At 41.5% G+C, this 23,852-nt stretch overlaps 1 protein-coding gene across 2 annotated transcripts in view; it reads left to right on the plus strand.

Moving 5' to 3' along the window:
- Positions 1 to 23,852, plus strand: part of LOC110505776 (neuronal PAS domain-containing protein 3) — a 481,806-nt gene that overhangs the window by 76,574 nt on the left and 381,380 nt on the right. Inside the window, exon 2 of one of the 2 annotated variants that reach the window (XM_036963003.2) lies at positions 239 to 325. The exons of the other annotated variant lie outside the window; for it this stretch is intronic. Within the exon in view, the coding sequence (XP_036818898.1) occupies positions 239 to 325 (87 nt within the window). The remainder of the gene's footprint in view (positions 1 to 238; positions 326 to 23,852) is intronic. 2 annotated transcript variants of the gene reach the window in all.

Raw genomic sequence — 23,852 nt, forward strand, 5'->3', positions numbered from 1 at the left:
TTTAGCAACCAGGAAATGGCGGAGGGATGTCTGCATAGTGCAACTTTAAGGTCAGCAATACATACACTTTTATGTTTAACTAATATGTACTTAAATAGTTATTATTAACATATACATTGTATTTACAGATCCTTCCTTGGAAGTCATTGTTAGTGTACAGTTTACACATGCTATTTATCCACCGTCTCATTCACTGAATGTTTTAAACTGATCAGCCCTACTGTATCTATCTTTGTAGGGAAATTAAAACCCTACACCCTTTCTGCATGGAGGAATCAGTGGAGGAGGCCGTAGTTGATGCCCAATTCATGTCCAAATTTCCCCAGTAAGTTGGAAGTCTTATTTAACCCATTCATTGAGGACATTAAGTGATTTAAAACATTGCTTATTTAAATCACCAAGATCATTTTCAGAGTTTACATAGTTGTTGATGTCCTTTGATACTTGTTAGCCCGGCCTAGTGCTGCTTACGAAACCAACTCAATGAACGGAGCAAGACTAAAACTCTGTATAGATAGAGAGAGAGAGAGAGAGGAAGAGAGAGAGAGGCTGAGGGGAGTGCTGTGGGATTATTTCAAATAATCTTTGAAGAGGTAGGGTTTCAGATGTTTTCAAAAGATGGGATGATCTGCTGTCCTAGCTCCAGGGGGAAGATGGTTCCACCATTGGTGTGCCAGGACAGAGAAGAGCTTGGACTGGGAGCTGACCTCCCTTAAGGGTGGGAGGGCCAAGAGACCAGAGGTGGCAGAATGGAGTCCTCGGGTTGTGGTGAAGGGTTTGAGCATAGCCTGAAGGTAGGGAGGGGCAGTTCCTCTTGCTGCTCCCTAGGCAAATACCTTGGTCTTGTAGCGACAGAAAGGAAGAGAGGATAGGATGATAGGTCCTCCGGAAGTTTATTTTACCTCAATTTTCGCTCTGCGGCCAGGGCCCTGTTCTGTAAGCTCACAATGAGTCACTCAGTCATTCTATCACCCCACAGTAAGTTAGTGGAAACAGATTAAGTAGGTATAGTCAGTCAGAGAGAGGTGTGATGCTGGGCGCGGGATAACAGGGCATGTAAATAAATTGTTCGCTGGCGCTGTTGCCCGGCTGCTAGCCGTGGAGAGAATTGAGTCCCCCACATTGAGAGTTTAGGGAGAAAGCAGGCGGTACTCTCTCTCTCTCTCTCTCTCTCTCTCTTTATCTCTCTCTCTCTCTCTCTCTTTATCTCTCTCTCTCTCTCTCTCTCTCTCTCTCTCTGTACTCTCTTTACCTCTCCCCCCTCTCTCTACATCTTTCTCTCTCTATGCTCTGACTGCGCTCTCTCTCTCTCTCTCCGTTCCCTCCATCAGAGCAAATTCATCATGCCTCTGGCACTTCACCATCTCTTGCCAGCCATTCAGATTAGTCCTCATAAAGACAGATCCAGAGCAGAACAGAGGGAACTCTAACTGACCGTGATTGCAAAATGCTGCTCACCCAAAGTTATTCTCCTTTCCAGACATATTGCTAGGCAGGGCTTAACAATATGTACTCTTTTATCTTTGTTTATGGAACATGTGTGGGATTGAGAGAGGGAAATATTTTTCTCTGTTCAATAAGAGTTATCATAGTCATCATATTTAAGAGGGAGGGAGGAGAAGGAGGGAGAGAGAGGGAAGGGAGGCTTTTCTCCTCTCCCCTCCTCTCCTCTCTTTTCCTCTCTTCTCCTGCTTGGTCTGGCTGGCAGTTATTTGTCAGACAGCTTCATCCCTATGTGTCAACACAGTAACACTTAAACACTGGGCTGGGCTGGGTTGAACACTCACTGTCCAACAGCAGTCTGTCTGCCCACTTCTTCACCTCTCTGTTCAACACATGGGTTCTGGACCAGAACTACTGTATGGCTAGGAGGTTTTGCTGGTCAGCCAGGCCCAGCAGGGTCCAGAGTTTTCCCTGGTCATGCCATGATGTGGCCCTAGACATAGGGTGTCTTCACTATTCACCCAGATACAGTACGTACAGTGCATTCAGAAAGTATTCAGACCCCTTGACTTTTTCCACATTTTGTTACGTTACAGCCTTCTACTAAAATGTATTAAATTGTTTTTTTCCCTCATCAATATATACACAATGCCTCATAATTACAACGCAAAAACAGGTGTTTACAAATTTTGCCAAATGTATTAAACATAAAAAAACTTAAATATCACTTTTACATAAGTATTCAGACCCTTTACTCAGTACTTTGTTGAAGCACCTTTGGCATTGAAGCACCTTTGATTGACAGTGATTACAGCTCGAGTCTTCTTGGGTATGACACTACAAGCTTGGCACACCTGTATTTGGGGAGTTTCTCCCATTCTTCTCTGCAGATCCTCTCAAGCTCTGTCAGGTTGGATGGGGAGCGTCGCTGCACAGCTATTTTCAGGTCTCTCCAGAGATCTTTGCTCGGGTTCAAGTCCGGGCTCTGGCTGGGCCACTCAAGGACATTCAGAGACTTGTCCCGAAGCCACTCCTGCATTGTCTTGGCTGTTTGCTTAGGGTCATTGTCCTGTTGGAAGGTGAGCCTTTGCGCCAGCCTGAAGTCATGAGTGTTCTGAAGCAGGTTTTCATCAAGGATTAATCTGTACTTTGCTCCGTTCATCTTTCCCTCAATCCTAACTAGTCTCCTAGTCCCTTCCGGTGAAAAACATCCCCACAGCATGATGCTGCCACCACCATGCCACCACCAAGCCAGGTTTCCTCGAGACGTGACGCTTGGCATTCAGGCCAAAGAGTTCAATTTTGGTTTCATCAGACCAGAGAATTTTGTTTCTCATGGTCTGAGAGTCCTTTAGGTGACTTTTGGCAAACTCCAAGCGGACTGTCATGTGCCTTTTACTGAGGAGTGGCTTCCGTCTGGCCACTCTACCATAAAGGCCTGATTGGTGCAGTGCTGCAGAGATGGTTGTTCTTCTGGAAGGTTCTCCCATCTCCACAGAGGAACTCTGGAGCTCTGTCAGATTGACCATCGGATTCCTGGTCACCTCCCTGACCAAGGCCCTTCTCCCCCGATTGTTCAGTTTGGCTGGGCAGCCAGCTCTAGGAAGAGTCTTGGTGGTTCCAAACTTTTTCCATTTAAGAGTGATGGAGGCCACTGTGTTCTTGGGGACCTTCAATGCTGTAGAAATGTTTTTGTAGCCTCCCAAGTGGCACAGTGGTCTAAGGCACTGCATCGCAGTGCCATCTGTGCCACTAGAGATTCTGGGTTCGAGTCCAGGCTCTGTCACACCTGGCAGCGACCGGGAGACCCGTCGTCCAGGTTAGTGGAGAGTTTGGTATGCCCTTGTCCCATCGTGCACTAGCGAATCCTGTGGTGGGCCATATGCAGTGCACGCTGGCACGGCGCCAGGTGTACAGTTGTTTCCTCTGACACATTGGTGCGCTGGCTTCTGGGTTAAGTGGGCATTGTGTCAAGAAGCAGTACGGCTTGGTTGGGTTGTGTTTTGGAGGACGCACGGCTTTCGACCTTCGCCTCTCCCGAGTCTGTACGGGAGTTGCAGCGATGAGACAAGACTGTAACTACCAATTGGATACCACCAAATTGGGGAGAAAAAGGAAGATCTGTGCTTTGACACAATCCTGTCTCGGAGGTCTACGGACAATTCCTTTGACCTCATGGCTTGGTTTTTGCTCTGACATGCACTGTCAAGTGTGGGACCTTATATAGACAGGTGTGTGCCTTTCCAAATCATGTACAATGAATTGAATTTACTAAAGCTGAAGAACATACGCACATCCAGGTACTTTCCACAGGAGCTGGAGTTGTAGTTAAACTCATGGAAAACAGAAAGGAAAACACTGCACAATCAATTGAATTTACCACTGACTCCAAAGTTGTAGAAACATCTCAATGATGATCAAAGGAAACAGGATGCACCTGAGCACAATTTTGAGTCTCATAGCAAAGGGTCTGAATACTTATGTAAATAAGGTATTTCTGTTTTTTATCATCCAGTCCCACCCTCCAGCTCCATTCAACCTCTCCCATCTATCTCTCAACATCATCCAGTCCCACCCTTCAGCTCCATTCAACCTCTCCCATCTATCTCTCAACATCATCCAGTCCCACCCTCCAGCTCCATTCAACCCCTCCCATCTAGCTCTCAACATCATCCAGTCCCACACTCCAGCTCCATTCAACCTCTCCCATCTATCTCTCAACATCATCCAGTCCCACCCTCCAGCTCCATTCAACCTCTCCCATCTATCTCTCAACATCATCCAGTCCCACCCTCCAGCTCCATTCAACCTCTCCCATCTATCTCTCAACATCATCCAGTCCCACCCTCCAGCTCCATTCAACCTCTCCCATCTATCTCTCAACATCATCCAGTCCCACCCTCCAGCTCCATTCAACCTCTCCCATCTATCTCTCAACATCATCCAGTCCCACCCTTCAGCTACATTCAACCTCTCCCATCTATCTCTCAACATCATCCAGTCCCACCCTTCAGCTCCATTCAACCTCTCCCATCTATCTCTCAACATCATCCAGTCCCACCCTCCAGCTCCATTCAACCTCTCCCATCTATCTCTCAACATCATACATTTTGGATTTCTATTTGCCATATATTTTTCAACTGTGCTGTTGTGCTTCACAAAATAATTGAACCTTTCTATTCTCATAGCTTCTACGGATTGTAAATTTAAAAATTTTTTTTTGCTAAAATAATAATTATATTATTGATTGATTGACTATGTCTTTTCAAATCACCCCGTATTGCTATCTGTGCGTTAGTTCTAGGCAAATGTTGCAATTCTTCAGCCATTCCTGGACCTGTGACCAAAAACGAGCTACATATGGACAATACCAAAATAAATGATCTAATGACTCTGCCTCCTCACAGCAGAATCTGCAGAGCTGGGAAGATTGTATCCCCCATATTTTGAACATTCTATTAGTTGCAAGAATTTTGTATAGTAATTTAAATTGAAAAATTTGAAGTTTTGAATCCGGTGTTGTTTTGCTATCAATTCATAAAAAGATCAACTCTTTTGTGGTAGCCATTGGCCAAGATCTGATACATTCTTGATATGTTTCTAGACTCTTGATAATTATAATAAAAATGTTTTTTGGAAGACTAGCCTCCATTGCAGTGCACCTGGCTGGTTGGTAGACTTCCTTCTCTTCCACTTTACCAGATGTTTGTGGACCTTATGTAATCTCCCCGGGGGAGAAAAAAAGAGAAATCATTTGATTTATATTTTATTGTTCATTAGTAAGCCTAACACACCAGAAGTAGTGACAAGTTTGTTGTGTCAAATTCAGGTTTGATCTCTGCTTGTTGTGACATGAACCCACAGATCATCTCCCAGATGATGAAAGCAGCAGTCTGCGCCAGCGTTGTTCACTGTTTCCACATCTCTGCGGCTGCCTGCAGGGCCCTGACACTCACTCTCTCCTCTCCTCCTCTCTCTAAATCCTCTCCATGCTGTTTCTTTCTGTACATAATCCACAATTAAGGTGAGACCTTGTAGTTAACAGTATGGCACGGTACTCCAGCATGGGGGAAGGTTTTCATATCTCTTTATTTTTAGAAACCGTAGCAACGCAAAGCGATACAAAGCAGGAGGAAATTGCAGGTCTCAGATACATTTTGTGGTGGCATGTTTTAGTAAAAGGCTGTCAACAAAATGAGCAAGGAGTCTTGTTCTGTGACCTTTAGCAAGGAGACTTGTTCTATCTCCTTTAGCAAGGAGACTTGTTCTGTGAGCTTTAGCAAGGAGACTTGTTCTGTGACCTTTAGCAAGGAGCCTTGTTCTGTGACCTTTAGCAAAGAGACTTGTTCTATAACCTTTAGCAAAGAGACTTGTTCTATAACCTTTAGCAAAGAGACTTGTTCTATGACCTTTAGCAAGGAGACTTGTTCTATGAACTTTAGCAAAGAGACTTGTTCTATAACCTTTAGCAAAGAGACTTGTTCTATGACCTTTAGCAAGGAGACTTGTTCTATCACCTTTAGGCAACTTGTATTCTGCTGAGCTGGATCTAGTATTATCACAAGCCAGCAGTTGCATGTAAAAATGAACAAACAATAAATTGTTTGTTGTCAGCAGCACTGCAGTTAGCTATACATTGCATTACTAAAAATGGTTAACTGTCAAATGCTTAATTGTGTTTGTTTACTAATCAGAGGTGTAAATAGAAAAATCTGTTTTATGATTACCTGTCAAAACCTCTTTTCATCTATTTGTGAGATTGGTCAACATCCATTTACAATTGTTGAAATACAATTAAAATAATTTATAATCACATGATTTACTTTTTGTAATGGTTGCATTATGTAAACATGACTAAATCTCAGCCCACTCAAAACGTTCAGCATGGCTAGGCAAAGTCAGGAAATCCGTTGTGCTTATATCCCTTTCCAAAACTCTGTCACAGATGACAGTATTATACCATCAGATGAGATACTTTAACAATGCTTTCTCTCTGCAAGAGATGACACCCTATAATATTTCATCAGGATATTATTGCTACCGTTCATCAGCTGTACACTCTTAGAAAAAAAGGTGCTATCCAGAACAGTGTCAGTCGGTGCCATTTAAGATTAAGGGGGGCAATTTTTATTTTCATTAGCATGGCCTTATTTCTATTACAGTATATTGGATGACTGTCATTCATATTCATATTCACCCAGCTCAATGTAACATCGATATTCAAAGAGTACCATCCCAGTGCTGGCTTGCCTTTAAGCAATGTTGGTCCTGGTCAGTCCCTAGATGGGAGACCAGATGCTGTTGGAACTGGTGTTGGAGGGCCAGTAGGAGGCACTCTTTCCTCTGGTCCCCCCAAAAAATATCACAATGCTCCTGGGCAGTGATTGGGGACATTGCCCTGTGTAGGGTGCCATCTTTTCAGATGGGACGTTAAACGGGTGTCCTCTGTTATCATAAGAGTAGGGGTCATTCGTTTGTAGACTTCAGAGCACAACAGCTGTCTGTGACCAGGTGAAAACCTCTCCAAGCCAAACCTTTATAACATAACCACTACACACAGCATACATCGTTTTTAGCATATTAGCTAACGTCATAGTCAACATAGCTATTAGAACTAACGCATAGTAAACCCGCTACAATCACGCAGTACTGTCACGAACCGGCTCAAAGCCCGTAACAAAGGGAGACAACGTGGAGATAAGGAGTAACAAAATATATATTTATTAACTAAAGCAACTAAGGAAAATATACAATGGTGTGTGTAATCAGTAGTGTAAGTGAGTGTTTTGCATGCATGAATGTGATAATGCAGGGTGTTGAAAGATGCCAAAGCAAACAAACAAACAAACGGCCACCAAGAACCACAACACAATCTACAAATGTCTGCATGGAGAGAGTCTCCTCCATGAATGTGGAAGAGGTCTATTTATCCTGGGAGACACCTGGCCCAGGTGTTTCCCATGAAGCTGACGACCCTCCCAACTCCGCCCACCGGCATCCTAATAAGGAAACAAGAACAAAGACAGAATACAGCAGACAGAGTGGGAGGGTCGTCACATTCCCCCCCATAAAACCGGGGACCAACAAGGACCCCGGAACAACATACCAGCCTCTGCGTCCCAAATTGACACAGCCTCTGCGTCCCAAATTGACACAGCCTCTGCGTCCCAAATTGACACAGCCTCTGCGTCCCAAATTGGTGAGGGGTTATGTGTTCACACCTCCACCTGCGCCAGCCAACCTCCTCCTCCCCAGACCTCAGCAACCTTTGCGCATAGGAAGCAATTTTTAAGAGGAAAGAAGAACACAAGACCAGGAGGGAACAGACAGGAAAGATAGAACATGACAACCCCAACCAATGGTCAGTCACCTAAACATTCAGGAACATAGCACAAAAGACCACAACAGCTACAAACTCCAACAAAAAGAACATCAGGGTCCTTCTTAATTTTTTTACAACTCCCAACGATTCATAGTCACTTCCAACGATTCAGTCACTTCCAACGATTCATAGTCACTTCCAACAATTCATAGTCACTTCCAACGATTCATAGTCACTTCCAACGATTCATAGTCACTTCCAACGATTCATAGTCACTTCCAACGAAACAGAATTTCACTAATTTCAATCATTTAACCTTGTAGTGTTCAGCGATCTTCAACAGCTGATCTTTAGTACCTAATTCTAACAGTTCCTCTGATGAAAGCGAATGAACTTGTCTACATGAGACACCATAGTCATAAGTAAATAATCTTGCTCAACCCCTCTGCTGAGCACATCAGACCACAACCAGAGAAATGACAATCACACTGAGCACCACAGAAGAGAGATAAGATACGGAGCTACCCCAAAACCTACAATAACTCAACCCTAGTCTTCATGCAGATTTGCGGTGGGTATTTACGCACTGTAGCCCGCTGGCAAGGAAATAGAACTCCCCAGCATGCTGGCAAATTCCACCAAGCCACGGATGTGCCCCCGAGACAACTGCTCAGTCCACAGACACCACACAAAAATAACAAACATTTAACCATGCCCAACATGTCCAAAATTGAAACACGTCGCTAAGCCTATCAGGGGAAAAGGCTATAGCTCCAGGTAGCAAGTTCCACTACCCTACACAAATCTCCTACCGAGGTACACAGCCGATTTACTCACCTCCTCAGACTGATGTCCCAACAAAGTAGAACAAACGTTTCCAGGCTAGGCAGGGCCTGGAAACCAACCATTATACTCTCTCCAACGCAGCACACAATCCAAACAACAAAGGCAACCAACACTGGGCCCATTAAACTCAACCACAATATGCAAACCAAACACGTACCTCCACAGTCTCCCAAACCAATAGTTCAAATATCCCGGACGAGCTCCCACTTGTCACGAACCGGCTCAAAGCCCTTAACAAAGGGAGACAACGTGGAGATAAGGAGTAACAAAATATATATTTATTAACTAAAGCAACTAAGGAAAATATACAATGGTGTGTGTAATCAGTAATCAGTAGTGTAAGTGAGTGTTTTGCATGCATGAATGTGATAATGCAGGGTGTTGAAAGATGCCAAAGCAAACAAACAAACAAACGGCCACCAAGAACCACAACACAATCTACAAATGTCTGCATGGAGAGAGTCTCCTCCATGAATGTGGAAGAGGTCTATTTATCCTGGGAGACACCTGGCCCAGGTGTTTCCCATGAAGCTGACGACCCTCCCAACTCCGCCCACCGGCATCCTAATAAGGAAACAAGAACAAAGACAGAATACAGCAGACAGAGTGGGAGGGTCGTCACAGTACAGTGTACAGCAAGCAGTTTAGTAGTTACACCGGGGGCCCCGGCAATACATTTATAAGACCGAAAACTTACCTTGTGTAAGGGTTTTCCTATGGTGAAGTAGAGGCGGACCAAAATGCGGCGTGGTGGTTATTCATGTTTAATGAAAAAACGATAAACACGTACACTACAAAACAATAAACGTGGAAAACCAAAAACAGTCCTATCTGGTGCAAAACACAGAGACAGGAACAATCACCCACAAACACACAGTGAAACCCAGGCTACCTAAGTATGATTCTCAATCAGAGACAACTAATGACACCTGCCTCTGATTGAGAACCATACTAGGCCGAAACATAGAAATACCCCAAAACATAGAAAAAAAACATAGACTGCCCACCCAACTCACGCCCTGACCCCCCAAAGGTGCGGACTCCGGCCGCAAAACCTTAACCTATAGGGGAGGGTCTGGGTGGGCGTCTGTCCGCAGTGGCGGCTCTGGTGCTGGACGTGGCCCCCACTTCACCATAGTCTTAGTCTGACTTATTGTCCGCTTCCGTGGCCTCCTAACCATGGCGACCCTTCTCAATGGACAGAGGGGCAGCAGCTCGGGACAGAGGGGCGGCAGCTCGGGACAGAGGGGCGGCAGCTCGGGACAGAGGAGCGGCTGCTCGGGACAGAGGGGCTCTGGCGCCTCTGGGCTGAGGGGCTCTGGCGCCTCTGGGCGACACTGGCGGCCCCTGGCTGACTGGCGGCCCCTGGCGGCACTGGCGGCCCCTGGCTGACTGGCGGCACTGGCGGCCCCTGGCTGACTGGCGGCACTGGCGGCCCCTGGCTGACTGGCGGCACTGGCGGCCCCTGGCTGACTGGCGGCACTGGCGGCCCCTGGCGGCACTGGCGGCTCCTGGCAGACTGGCGGCACTGGCGGCTCCTGGCGGCGCTGGGCAGACTGGCGGCTCAGGCGGCGCTGGTCAGACGGGCGGCTCAGGCGGCGCTGGGCAGACGGGCGGCTCAGGCGGCGCTGGGCAGACGGGTGGCTCAGGCGGCGCTGGGCAGACGGGTGGCTCAGGCGGCGCTGGGCAGACGGGTGGCTCAGGCGGCGCTGGGCAGACGGGTAGCTCAGATGGCGCTGGGCAGGCGGGAAGCTCCGGCAACGCTGGAGAGGAAGGCTCTGGCAGCGCTGGACTAAGGAGCTCTGGCGCCTCTGGAATGAGGGGCTCTTGCGCCTCTGGACTGAGGGGCAGGAGCTTTGGTAGCGCCGAACAGGCGGGAGACTCCGGCAGCACTGGAGAGGAGGAAGGCTCCGGCAGCGCTGGACTAAGGAGCTCTGGCGCCTCTGGAATGAGGGGCTCTTGCGCCTCTGGACTGAGGGGCAGGAGCTTTGGTAGCGCCGAACAGGCGGGAGACTCCGGTAGCGCTGGAGAGGAGGAAGGCTCTGGTAGCGCCGGAGAAGCGGGAGACTCCGGCAGCCCTGGAGAGGAGGAAGGCTCCGGCAGCGCTGGACAGGCGGGAGCCCCTGTAAGGATGAGCCGGAGAGACAGCCTGGTGCGGGGGGCTGCCACCGGAGGGCTGGTGCGTGGAGGTGGTGACGGATAGACCGGACCGTGCAGGTGCACTGGAGCTCTTGAGCACCGAGCCTGCCCAACCTTACCCGGTTGAATGGTCCCGGTCGCCCTGCCAGTGCGGCGAGGTGGAATAGCCCGCACTGGGCTATGCAGACAAACCGGGGACACCGTGCGCAAGGCTGGTGCCATGTAAGCCGGCCCAAGGAGACGCACTGGAGACCAGATGCGTAGAGCCGGCTTCATGGCACTTGGCTCGATGCCCACTCTTGCCCGGCCGATACGCGGAGCTGGAATGTACCGCACCGGGCTATGCACCCGCACTGGGGACACCGTGCGCTTCACAGCATAACACGGTGCCTGCCCGGTCTCTCCAGCCCCCCGGTAAGCACAGGAAGATGGCGCAGGTCTCCTACCTGGCTTCGCCACACTTCCTGTGTGCCACCCCCCAAGACATTTTTGGGGCTGACTCTCGGGCTTCCATCCACGCCGCCGTGCTGCCTCCTCATACCAGCGCCTCTCCGCCTTCGCCGCCTCCAGGTCTTCTTTGGGGCGGCGATATTCTCCAGGCTGTGCCCAGGGTCCTTTACCTTCCAATTCTTCCTCCCATGTCCATTCCTCCAAATAGTGCAGCCTCTCCCACTGCTGCTGCTCCTGCTGCTGCTGCCTCTGTTGCCTCTCCTGCTGCTGCTTTTGCTGTTGCCTGTTACCACGCCGCTTGGTCCTGTTGTGGTGGGTGATTCTGTAAGGGTTTTCCTGTGGTGAAGTAGAGGCGGACCAAAATGCGGCGTGGTGGTTATTCATGTTTAATGAAAAAACGATAAACACGAACACTACAAAACAATAAACGTGGAAAACCAAAAACAGTCCTATCTGGTGCAAAACACAGAGACAGGAACAATCACCCACAAACACACAGTGAAACCCAGGCTACCTAAGTATGATTCTCAATCAGAGACAACTAATGACACCTGCCTCTGATTGAGAACCATACTAGGCCGAAACATAGAAATACCCCAAAACATAGAAAAACAAACATAGACTGCCCACCCAACTCACGCCCTGGCCATACTAAATACAGTGCCTTGCGAAAGTATTCGGCCCCCTTGAACTTTGCGACCTTTTGCCACATTTCAGGCTTCAAACATAAAGATATAAAACTGTATTTTTTTGTGAAGAATCAACAACAAGTGGGACACAATCATGAAGTGGAACGACATTTAGTGGATATTTCAAACTTTTTTAACAAATCAAAAACTGAAAAATTGGGCGTGCAAAATTATTCAGCCCCTTTACTTTCAGTGCAGCAAACTCTCTCCAGAAGTTCAGTGAGGATCTCTGAATGATCCAATGTTGACCTAAATGACTAATGATGATAAATACAATCCACCTGTGTGTAATTAAGTCTCCGTATAAATGCACCTGCACTGTGATAGTCTCAGAGGTCCGTTAAAAGCGCAGAGAGCATCATGAAGAACAAGGAACACACCAGGCAGGTCCGAGATACTTTTGTGAAGAAGCCGGATTTGGATACAAAAATATTTCCCAAGCTTTAAACATCCCAAGGAGCACTGTGCAAGCGATAATATTGAAATGGAAGGAGTATCAGACCACTGCAAATCTACCAAGACCTGGCCGTCCCTCTAAACTTTCAGCTCATACAAGGAGAAGACTGATCAGAGATGCAGCCAAGAGACCCATGATCACTCTGGATGAACTGCAGAGATCTACAGCTGAGGTGGGAGACTCTGTCCATAGGACAACAATCAGTCATATATTGCACAAATCTGGCCTTCATGGAAGAGTGGCAAGAAGAAAGCCATTTCTTAAAGATATCCATAAAAAGTGTTGTTTAAAGTTTGCCACAAGCCACCTGGGAGACACACCAAACATGTGGAAGAAGGTGCTCTGGTCAGATGAAACCAAAATTGAACTTTTTGGCAACAATGCAAAATGTTATGTTTGGCGTAAAAGCAACATAGCTGAACACACCATCCCCACTGTCAAACATGGTGGTGGCAGCATCATGGTTTGGGCCTGCTTTTCTTCAGCAGGGACAGGGAAGATGGTTAAAATTGATGGGAAGATGGATGGAGCCAAATACAGGACCATTCTGGAAGAAAACCTGATGGAGTCTGCAAAAGACCTGAGACTGGGACGGAGATTTGTCTTCCAACAAGACAATGATCCAAAACATAAAGCAAAATCTACAATGGAATGGTTCAAAAATAAACATATCCAGGTGTTAGAATGGCCAAGTCAAAGTCCAGACCTGAATCCAATCGAGAATCTGTGGAAAGAACTGAAAACTGCTGTTCACAAATGCTCTCCATCCAACCTCACTGAGCTCGAGCTGTTTTGCAAGGAGGAATGGGAAAAAATGTCAGTCTCTCGATGTGCAAAACTGATAGAGACATACCCCAAGCAACTTACAGCTGTAATCGCAGCAAAAGGTGGCGCTACAAAGTATTAACTTAAGGGGGCTGAATAATTTTGCACGCCCAATTTTTCAGTTTTTGATTTGTTCAAAAAGTTTGAAATATCCAATAAATGTCGTTCCACTTCATGATTGTGTCCCACTTGTTGTTGATTCTTCACAAAAAAATACAGTTTTATATCTTTATGTTTGAAGCCTGAAATGTGGCAAAAGGTCGCAAAGTTCAAGGGGGCCGAATACTTTCGCAAGGCACTGTAAATACAAAACAAAGGAAATAAAGGTCAGAACGTGACACCTTGACTTGAAAGAGTTCCAGTGTTGGATAGCCTTAGCCAGCTAACATAAATAGCCTTCCTCTCTGCTTCAGCCGGGTGTTTGACTAGGCTAAGTTAGCTAAGTAAGTGAAAATGAAAGTTTTAAAAAATTCAACAAAATATAGCTGTCTCTCTCTCTCTCTGCTGCTTCTCCTTAATTGTTTAAGACATTCATTTGTTCAAAACTATTCTACTATTGTCTTTCTCTCTCTTTGAGTCAACTACTAAACACATGTTATGCACTGCAGTGCTAGCTACCCTTTCAGTACTAGATTAATTATCTGATTAATTCTCTGATCCTTTGATTGGATGGACAACATGTCAGTTCATCCTACAAGAGCTCTGATAGGTTGGAGGACGTCCTCCGGAAGTCGTCATAATTAAGTACTACTTACTTACTTACGTAAGTCTATGGAAAAGTGTGACAACCATGAGCCTCCTAGGTTTTGAATTGAAATCAATGTACCCAGAGGAGGACGGAAAATAGCTGTCCTCCGGCTGCGCCATGGTGCTTCCCCAGAGAGTGCTGTTGAGGCTACTGTAGACCTTTATTGCAAAACAGTGTGTTTTAAGCAGTTATTTGGTGATGTGAATATATTTAGTATAATTTTATCTAAAAAGGATAACTTTTTTAATGTTTCACTATATAAAAAAGTAGGACGGTCCTCCTCTTTCTCCTCAAATCCAGATGTTTGATTTTATGAGGGCAGGAACTTTCTATCTACAGTAATCGTTTGGAGCTAAATGACACTGAGCAAATGATGGTTGTTTGCCCTGAAATAATTCCTGCAAAAAGAAAGGAGGAAGATGAGGAAGAGAGGAAGATGAGATGACACTCTAATTGGTGCAGAAGCTAGTCCCAGCTGAATCAATTGCTTTTCTGCTACTTTTCCCGAGTAATGGCTTGCAACTGTTATTCTTCAGATTTTATTAACGAGATACAGACAGGGAAGCATTGATTTGCTCCAGTAGCACACAGACAATAATCATAATGGCACCTCTACTTGAAGTGATTTCAGAACGAACGCAGTCGGCACAGGACAATGATGTAGCTCAGCTCCCTGATGCAGTCAGTGGCCAAATCTTATTTTCCATCTCTTCCCCTCTCCTTCCCTCCTTCCCTTCCTTCTTCCCGCCTGCCGTGACTGTTACTCTCCCAGGACCACTCTAGCCGTGCTGCATCGCCCTGCAAATCAAATACAGTATGACAGGGAATATTGTAGGCATAATGGAGAATCGCAGAAGATTGTACCACTGTATACACACAAATAGCTATGGGCTTAATCGCCACTAACCTGAACCACAGGTTCAGAGTAATAGATCTAGTACTATGACTCTCTCTCTCTCTCTCTCTCTCTCTCGCTCTCTCTCACTCTCTCTCGTTCTCTCTCACACACTCTCTCTCTCTCTCCCTCTCTCTCACACTCGCTCTCTCTCTCTCTCTCCCTCTCTCTCACACACTCTCTCTCTCGCTCTCTCTCTTGCTCTCTCTCCCACTCTCTCTATGTCTCTTTCTACGAGTCTCTCTCTCTCTCTCTCTCTCTCTCTCTCTCTCTCTCTCTCTGTCTCTGTCTTGGTCTCTGTCTCTCTCTGTCTCTACCTATCAGTGTGTACACACCAGTCAGCGTTTTCCCCTGTTTGAAGTACCTCCTCATGGTAGTGATTTGGAAATACATGTGTGTAATGCTGTGCATATTGTGAAAGTACAAGAGTTGAGCTGTGGTCAAGACAGATTTATCCTCATTTGTTCCCTGGAATTCAATATGTATTTTCTGTACATTCTGCATAGTTAGATTTGCATATCAGACACTGTATAGATACTTGAATATTACTTGAAGTGACTATTTCAAGAGCTAGGCAGACAAAGCAAGAGAGCAAACAACCTCTTTGAACTGGGTTTTGTTTATGCCATGTGTACTGCTTCAATCACGTCTTAGATGTTGTGTTTTTAACTTTCAAAGGTTGGGCTTTCTTCTCCTCTGAGTTTTCTCTCCCTCCTTGACTAAGGAGAAGGAGGACTGAACTGAAGTCTCATTCTCCTATCTCTCTCTTTCCATCTCTTCTGTGGCTGCTGCTGTGGTGTGCGGTCTTGTTTGAATAATGGTTGTGCTAATTTCTCCCAGTCTAAGAAGAGAGTGTGGTTGGGCCTGAGTAAACAGCCTGATTGGCTGCTGGAGGCTGCTGAAGGTCAGAGTGACCGCAGGTGACACAACAGTGAATTACAATGACACTCATTGCTCAATCCATCATTTAACACAGAAGAGGGATATATCTCTCCTTTTTCATCCCTTCTTTAACAAAGGAATTAATGATTCTCAGTCCAGATTTGTTATGCATTCAGCAAAAATAATTGTATCTGCTCTATTTGTAATGTTGAAGTATTTAAATTATTATATCTGCTCTATTTGCAATTTTGTAGTTTTTAAATGAGGGGCGGTAACCGTAAGGTTGCAAGTTCAAACCCCCGAGCTGACAAGGTACAAATCTGTCGTTCTGCCCCTGAACAGGCAGTTAACCTACTGTTCCTAGGCCATCATTGGAAATAAGAATTTGTTCTTAACTGACTTGCCTAGTTAAATAAAGGTAAAAACAAAAATATCTGCTCTATTTGTAATGTTGAAGTATTTCAATGATTATATCTGCTCTATTTGTAATGTTGTAGTATTTAAATGATTATATCTGCTCTATTTGTAATGTTGTTGTATTTAAATGATTATATCTGCTCTATTTGTAATGTTGTTGTATTTAAATGATTACATCTGCTCTATTTGTAATGTTGAAGTATTTCAATGATTATATCTGCTCTATTTGTAATGTTGTAGTATTTCAATGATTATATCTGCTCTATTTGTAATGTTGTTGTATTTAAATGATTATATCTGCTCTATTTGTAATGTTGTTGTATTTAAATGATTATATCTGCTCTATTTGTAATGTTGTTGTATTTAAATGATTACATCTGCTCTATTTGTAATGTTGAAGTATTTCAATGATTATATCTGCTCTATTTGTAATGTTGAAGTATTTAAATGATTATATCTGCTCTATTTGTAATGTTGTATTTAAATGATTATATCTGCTCTATTTGTAATGTTGTAGTATTTAAATGATTACATCTGCTCTATTTGTAATGTTGTTGTATTTAAATGATTATATCTGCTCTATTTGTAATGTTGAAGTATTTCAATGATTATATCTGCTCTATTTGTAATGTTGTTGTATTTAAATGATTATATCTGCTCTATTTGTAATGTTGTTGTATTTAAATGATTATATCTGCTCTATTTGTAATGTTGTTGTATTTAAATGATTATATCTGCTCTATTTGTAATGTTGAAGTATTTAAATGATTATATCTGCTCTATTTGTAATGTTGTTGTATTTAAATGATTATATCTGCTCTATTTGTAATGTTGAAGTATTTAAATGATTATATCTGCTCTATTTGTAATGTTGTTGTATTTAAATGATTATATCTGCTCTATTTGTAATGTTGTTGTATTTAAATGATTATATCTGCTCTATTTGTAATGTTGTTGTATTTAAATGATTATATCTGCTCTATTTGTAATGTTGAAGTATTTAAATTATTATATCTGCTCTATTTGTAATGTTGTTGTATTTAAATGATTATATCTGCTCTATTTGTAATGGTGTTGTATTTAAATGATTATATCTGCTCTATTTGTAATGTTGTAGTATTTAAATGATTATATCTGCTCTATTTGTAATGTTTGAGTATTTAAATGATTATATCTGCTCTATTTGTAATGTTGAAGTATTTCAATGACTATATCTGCTCTATTTGTAATGTTGTTGTATTTAAATGATTATATCTGCTCTCTTTTACATGTTGTAGTATTTAAATGATTATATCTGCTCTATTTGTAATGGTGTTGTATTTAAATGATTATATCTGCTCTATTTGTAATGTTGAAGTATTTACATTATTATATCTGCTCTATTTGTAATGTTGTTGTATTTAAATGATTGTATCTGCTCTCTTTAATATGGTGTAGTATTTAAATGATTATATCTGCTCTATTTGTAATGTTGTTGTATTTAAATGATTATATCTGCTCTCTTTTACATGTTGTAGTATTTAAATGATTATATCTGCTCTATTTGTAATGGTGTTGTATTTAAATGATTATATCTGCTCTATTTGTAATGTTGAAGTATTTACATTATTATATCTGCTCTATTTGTAATGTTGTTGTATTTAAATGATTATATCTGCTCTATTTGTAATGTTGTTGTATTTAAATGATTATATCTGCTCTATTTGTAATGGTGTTGTATTTAAATGATTATATCTGCTCTATTTGTAATGTTGAAGTATTTAAATTATTATATCTGCTCTATTTGTAATGTTGTTGTATTTAAATGATTAAATCTGCTCTATTTGTAATGTTGTTGTATTTAAATGATTATATCTGCTCTACTTGTAATGTTGTTGTATTTAAATGATTATATCTGCTCTATTTGTAATGTTATTGTATTTAAATGATTATATCTGCTCTATTTGTAATGTTGAAGTATTTAAATGATTATATCTGCTCTATTTGTAATGTTATTGTATTTAAATGATTATATCTGCTCTATTTGTAATGTTGTAGTATTTAAATGATTATATCTGCTCTATTTGTAATGTTGAAGTATTTAAATGATTATATCTGCTCTATTTGTAATGTTGTTGTATTTAAATGATTATATCTGCTCTATTTGTAATGTTGAAGTATTTAAATGATTATATCTGCTCTATTTGTAATGTTGTTGTATTTAAATGATTATATCTGCTCTATTTGTAATGTTGAAGTATTTAAATTATTATATCTGCTCTATTTGTAATGTTGACGTATTTAAATGATTATATCTGCTCTCTTTTACATGTTGTAGTATTTAAATGATTACATCTGCTCTATTTGTAATGTTGTTGTATTTAAATGATTATATCTGCTCTATTTGTAATGTTGAAGTATTTAAATGATTATATCTGCTCTATTTGTAATGTTGTTGTATTTAAATGATTATATCTGCTCTATTTGTAATGTTGTTGTATTTAAATGATTAAATCTGCTCTATTTGTAATGTTGTTGTATTTAAATGATTATATCTGCTCTACTTGTAATGTTGTTGTATTTAAATGATTATATCTGCTCTATTTGTAATGTTGTTGTATTTAAATGATTACATCTGCTCTCTTTTACATGTTGTAGTATTTAAATGATTACATCTGCTCTATTTGTAATGTTGTTGTATTTAAATGATTATATCTGCTCTATTTGTAATGTTGAAGTATTTAAATGATTATATCTGCTCTATTTGTAATGTTGTTGTATTTAAATGATTATATCTGCTCTATTTGTAATGTTGTTGTATTTAAATGATTATATCTGCTCTATTTGTAATGTTGTTGTATTTAAATTATTATATCTGCTCTATTTGTAATGTTGTTGTATTTAAATGATTATATCTGCTCTATTTGTAATGTTGTTGTATTTAAATGATTATATCTGCTCTATTTGTAATGTTGTTGTATTTAAATGATTATATCTGCTCTATTTGTAATGTTGAAGTATTTCAATGATTATATCTGCTCTATTTGTAATGTTGTTGTATTTAAATGATTATATCTGCTCTATTTGTAATGTTGTTGTATTTAAATGATTATATCTGCTCTATTTGTAATGTTGTAGTATTTCAATGATTATATCTGCTCTATTTGTAATGTTGAAGTATTTAAATGATTATATCTGCTCTATTTGTAATGGTGTAGTATTTAAATGATTATATCTGCTCTATTTGTAATGTCGTTGTATTTAAATGATTGTATCTGCTCTCTTTAATATGGTGTAGTATGTAAATGATTGTATCTGCTCTCTTTAATATGGTGTAGTATGTAAATGATTATATCTGCTCTCTTTAATATGGTGTAGTATGTAAATGATTATATCTGCTCTCTTTAATATGTTGTAGTATGTAAATGATTGTATCTGCTCTCTTTAATATGGTGTAGTATGTAAATGATTATATCTGCTCTATTTGTAATGTTGTTGTATTTAAATGATTATATCTGCTCTCTTTAATATGGTGTAGTATGTAAATGATTATATCTGCTCTCTTTAATATGGTGTAGTATGTAAATGATTATATCTGCTCTCTTTAATATGGTGTAGTATGTAAATGATTATATCTGCTCTCTTTAATATGGTGTAGTATGTAAATGATTGTATCTGCTCTCTTTAATATGGTGTAGTATGTAAATGATTATATCTGCTCTCTTTAATATGGTGTAGTGTGTAAATGATTATATCTGCTCTCTTTAATATGGTGTAGTATGTAAATGATTATATCTGCTCTCTTTAATATGGTGTAGTATGTAAATGATTGTATCTGCTCTCTTTAATATGGTGTAGTATTTAAATGATTATATCTGCTCTATTTGTAATGTTGTTGTATTTAAATGATTGTATCTGCTCTCTTTAATATGGTGTAGTATGTAAATTATTATATCTGCTCTCTTTAATATGGTGTAGTATGTAAATGATTATATCTGCTCTCTTTAATATGGTGTAGTATGTAAATGATTATATCTGCTCTCTTTAATATGGTGTAGTATGTAAATGATTATATCTGCTCTCTTTAATATGGTGTAGTATGTAAATGATTGTATCTGCTCTCTTTAATATGGTGTAGTATGTAAATGATTATATCTGCTCTCTTTAATATGGTGTAGTGTGTAAATGATTATATCTGCTCTCTTTAATATGGTGTAGTATGTAAATGATTATATCTGCTCTCTTTAATATGGTGTAGTATGTAAATGATTGTATCTGCTCTCTTTAATATGGTGTAGTATGTAAATGATTATATCTGCTCTCTTTAATATGGTGTAGTATGTAAATGATTATATCTGCTCTCTTTAATATGGTGTAGTATGTAAATGATTATATCTGCTCTCTTTAATATGGTGTAGTATGTAAATGATTGTATCTGCTCTCTTTAATATGTTGTAGTATGTAAATGATTATATCTGCTCTCTTTAATATGGTGTAGTATGTAAATGATTATATCTGCTCTCTTTAATATGGTGTAGTATGTAAATGATTATATCTGCTCTCTTTAATATGTTGTAGTATGTAAATGATTGTATCTGTTCTCTTTAATATGGTGTAGTATGTAAATTATTATATCTGCTCTCTTTAATATGGTGTAGTATGTAAATGATTATATCTGCTCTCTTTAATATGGTGTAGAATGTAAATGATTGTATCTGCTCTTTTTAATATGGTGTAGTATGTAAATGATTATATCTGCTCTCTTTAATATGGTGTAGTATGTAAATGATTATATCTGCTCTCTTTAATATGTTGTAGTATGTAAATGATTGTATCTGCTCTCTTTAATATGGTGTAGTATGTAAATGATTATAACTGCTCTCTTTAATATGGTGTAGTATGTAAATGATTGTATCTGCTCTCTTTAATATGGTGTAGTATGTAAATGATTATATCTGCTCTCTTTAATATGGTGTAGTATGTAAATGATTGTATCTGCTCTCTTTAATATGGTGTAGTATGTAAATGATTGTATCTGCTCTCTTTAATATGGTGTAGTATGTAAATGATTATATCTGCTCTCTTTAATATGGTGTAGTATGTAAATGATTATATCTGCTCTCTTTAATATGGTGTAGTATGTAAATGATTATATCTGCTCTCTTTACATGTTGTAGTATTTCATGGGATTCATTTGCAAGGTTAAAAACAGACTTCCTAAGAAGAGACCATACTAGTGGAATATTTCCTAGTACATATCCTAGTATTTGTGACTTATGTCGGGCCTATTCTTAATGGTGACACATTGTAAAGTTGGACGACGACAGGAGGATAAAATAGATCTCGATGTGTATTGCAGTGCCTTTCATTTCACAACAGACATTGGAAACCAACTGATGTGATGTGTTCTCTATAAGTGCAGTCTATAGTGTATTATTTTAGCACAGAATATGTGATGTGTTCTCTATAAGTGCAGTCTACAGTGTATTATTTTAGCACAGAATATGTGATGTGTTCTCAATAAGTGCAGTCTACAGTGTATTATTTTAGCACAGAATATGTGATGTGTTCTCAATAAGTGCAGTCTACAGTGTATTATGTACACAGAATATGTGACGTGAACAGTCTTGAGGTCTTAAAGTGGCGCCACGAGTTTTTCTGTTTGCAGATTCAAGTCAGACACTGAAGTGTGTCAACACTTGCACCGTCTGATCCGCTGAATCCTGATGCCTGGGTTTCAGACAGCTGCACAAGGCAGCGCCCACACAACCGCATGAACACTGGGTTATCTATCAGTCTACCTCCCAGTCACACACACTCCATTTGGCAGCAGCAGTCACAGTGTCTCTGTGCATACTGGAAGTGGCACCTCTCACCACAGGTGAGCTAAAACATTTAGGAAGAGAAGAGAGACACTTTGCTTAAAGGTATCACCCTTTAACCATCTACTGCTGCGCCACCCACTCAGTCTAACTGACTGACATCCTTATGATAAGAACACTTGAGAAATGATGTCACCACGGTGCCTTTGTCTTCTAAATCAAATCAAATCAAATCAAATTGTATTTGTCACATACACATGGTTAGCAGATGTTAATGTGAGTGTAGCGAAATGCTTGTGCTTCTAGTTCCGACAATGCAGTAATAACCAACAAGTAATCTAGCTAACAATTCCACAACTACTACCTTATACACAAAAGTGTAAGGGGATAAAGAATATGTACATAAAGATATGTGAATGAGTGATGGTACAGAACGGCATAGGCAAGATGCAGTAGATGGTATTGAGTACAGTAGGTACATATACATATGAGATGAGTAATGTAGGGTATGTAAACATTATATTAAGTGGCATTGTTTAAAGTGGCTAGTGATACATTTTGTCTATCAATTTCCATTATTGAAGTGAGCTGGAGTTGAGTCAGTATGTTGGCAGCAGCCATTCAATGTTAGTGGTGGCTGTTTAACAGTCTGATGGCCTTGAGATAGAAGCTGTTTTTCGGTCCCTGCTTTGATGCACCTGTACTGACCTCGCCTTCTGGATGATAGCGGGGTGAACAGGCAGTGGCTCGGGTGGTTGTTGTCCTTGATGATCTTTATGGCCTTCCTGTGACATCGGGTGGTGTAGGTGTCCTGGAGGGCAGGTACTTTGCCTATGGTGATGCGTTGTGCAGACCTCACTACCCTCTGGAGAGCCTTACGGTTGTGGTCGGAGCAGTTACCATACCAGGTGGTGATACAGCACGACAGGATGCTCTCGATTGTGCATCTGTAGAAGTTTGTGAGTGCTTTTGGTGACAATCCAAATTTCTTCAGACTCCTGAGGTTGAAGAGGCGCTGCTGCGCCTTCTTCACAACGCTGTCTGTGTGGGTGGACCAATTCAGTTTGTCCGTGATGTGTACGCCGAGGAACTTAAAACTTACTACCCTCTCCACTACTGTCCCATTGATGTGGATAGGGGGGTGCTCCCTCTGCTGTTTCCTGAAGTCCACAATCATCTCCTTTCTTTTGTTGACGTTGAGTGTGAGGTTATTTTCCTGACACCACACTTCGAGGGCCCTCACCTCCTCCCTGTAGGCCGTCTCGTCGTTGTTGGTAATCAAGCCTACCACTGTAGTGTCGTCCGCAAACTTGATGATTGAGTTGGAGGCGTGCATGGCCTCGCAGTCGTGGGTGAACAGGGAGTACAGGAGAGGGCTCAGAACGCATCCTTGTTGGGCCCCAGTGTTGAGGATCAGCGGGGTGGAGATGTTGTTACCTACCCTCACCACCTGGGGGCGGCCCGTCAGGACGTCCAGTACCCAGTTGCACAGGGCGGGGTCGAGACCCTTTGTACAATAAGGTGTTTGGGTATGAGGTGTATCAATGGAGGCCTTCACTCATTGTATCTGTGCATGTGGTGCTGGGTAAATTATCCAAAGATGACCACTGAAGAGGGACTTTTGGGACATTGTTCTCCAAGACTCTTTTTTTCGTTGACTAGGTAGTGGGTGCTTTCTATTGTCATAGCTAAGGAGAGGAAACCTCTGCCATCCTCCTCAGCCCAGCGCTGGGTCCTGCAACCGAGTGTTTTTCAGTGCATGGAGCTGTGAATGACAGTGTTGTGTTAAGAAGGCACAGCCCTCTGTCTCTCCTATGTAAAGCATGGTGGTGTGCAGACTGTGCAGGTTTGATGTGGGCACTAGATTGTGGTTAATAATGCAGCCTCTAAGCTGTGAGCCTGGGAGGAGAACAGCTCAGGAACCAGAGGAGGGACAGA

This window comes from Oncorhynchus mykiss, chromosome 25 (genome assembly GCF_057628025.1).
Source record: "Oncorhynchus mykiss isolate SJ-2025 chromosome 25, ASM5762802v1, whole genome shotgun sequence".
Classification (NCBI taxonomy): Eukaryota; Metazoa; Chordata; class Actinopteri; order Salmoniformes; family Salmonidae; genus Oncorhynchus; species Oncorhynchus mykiss.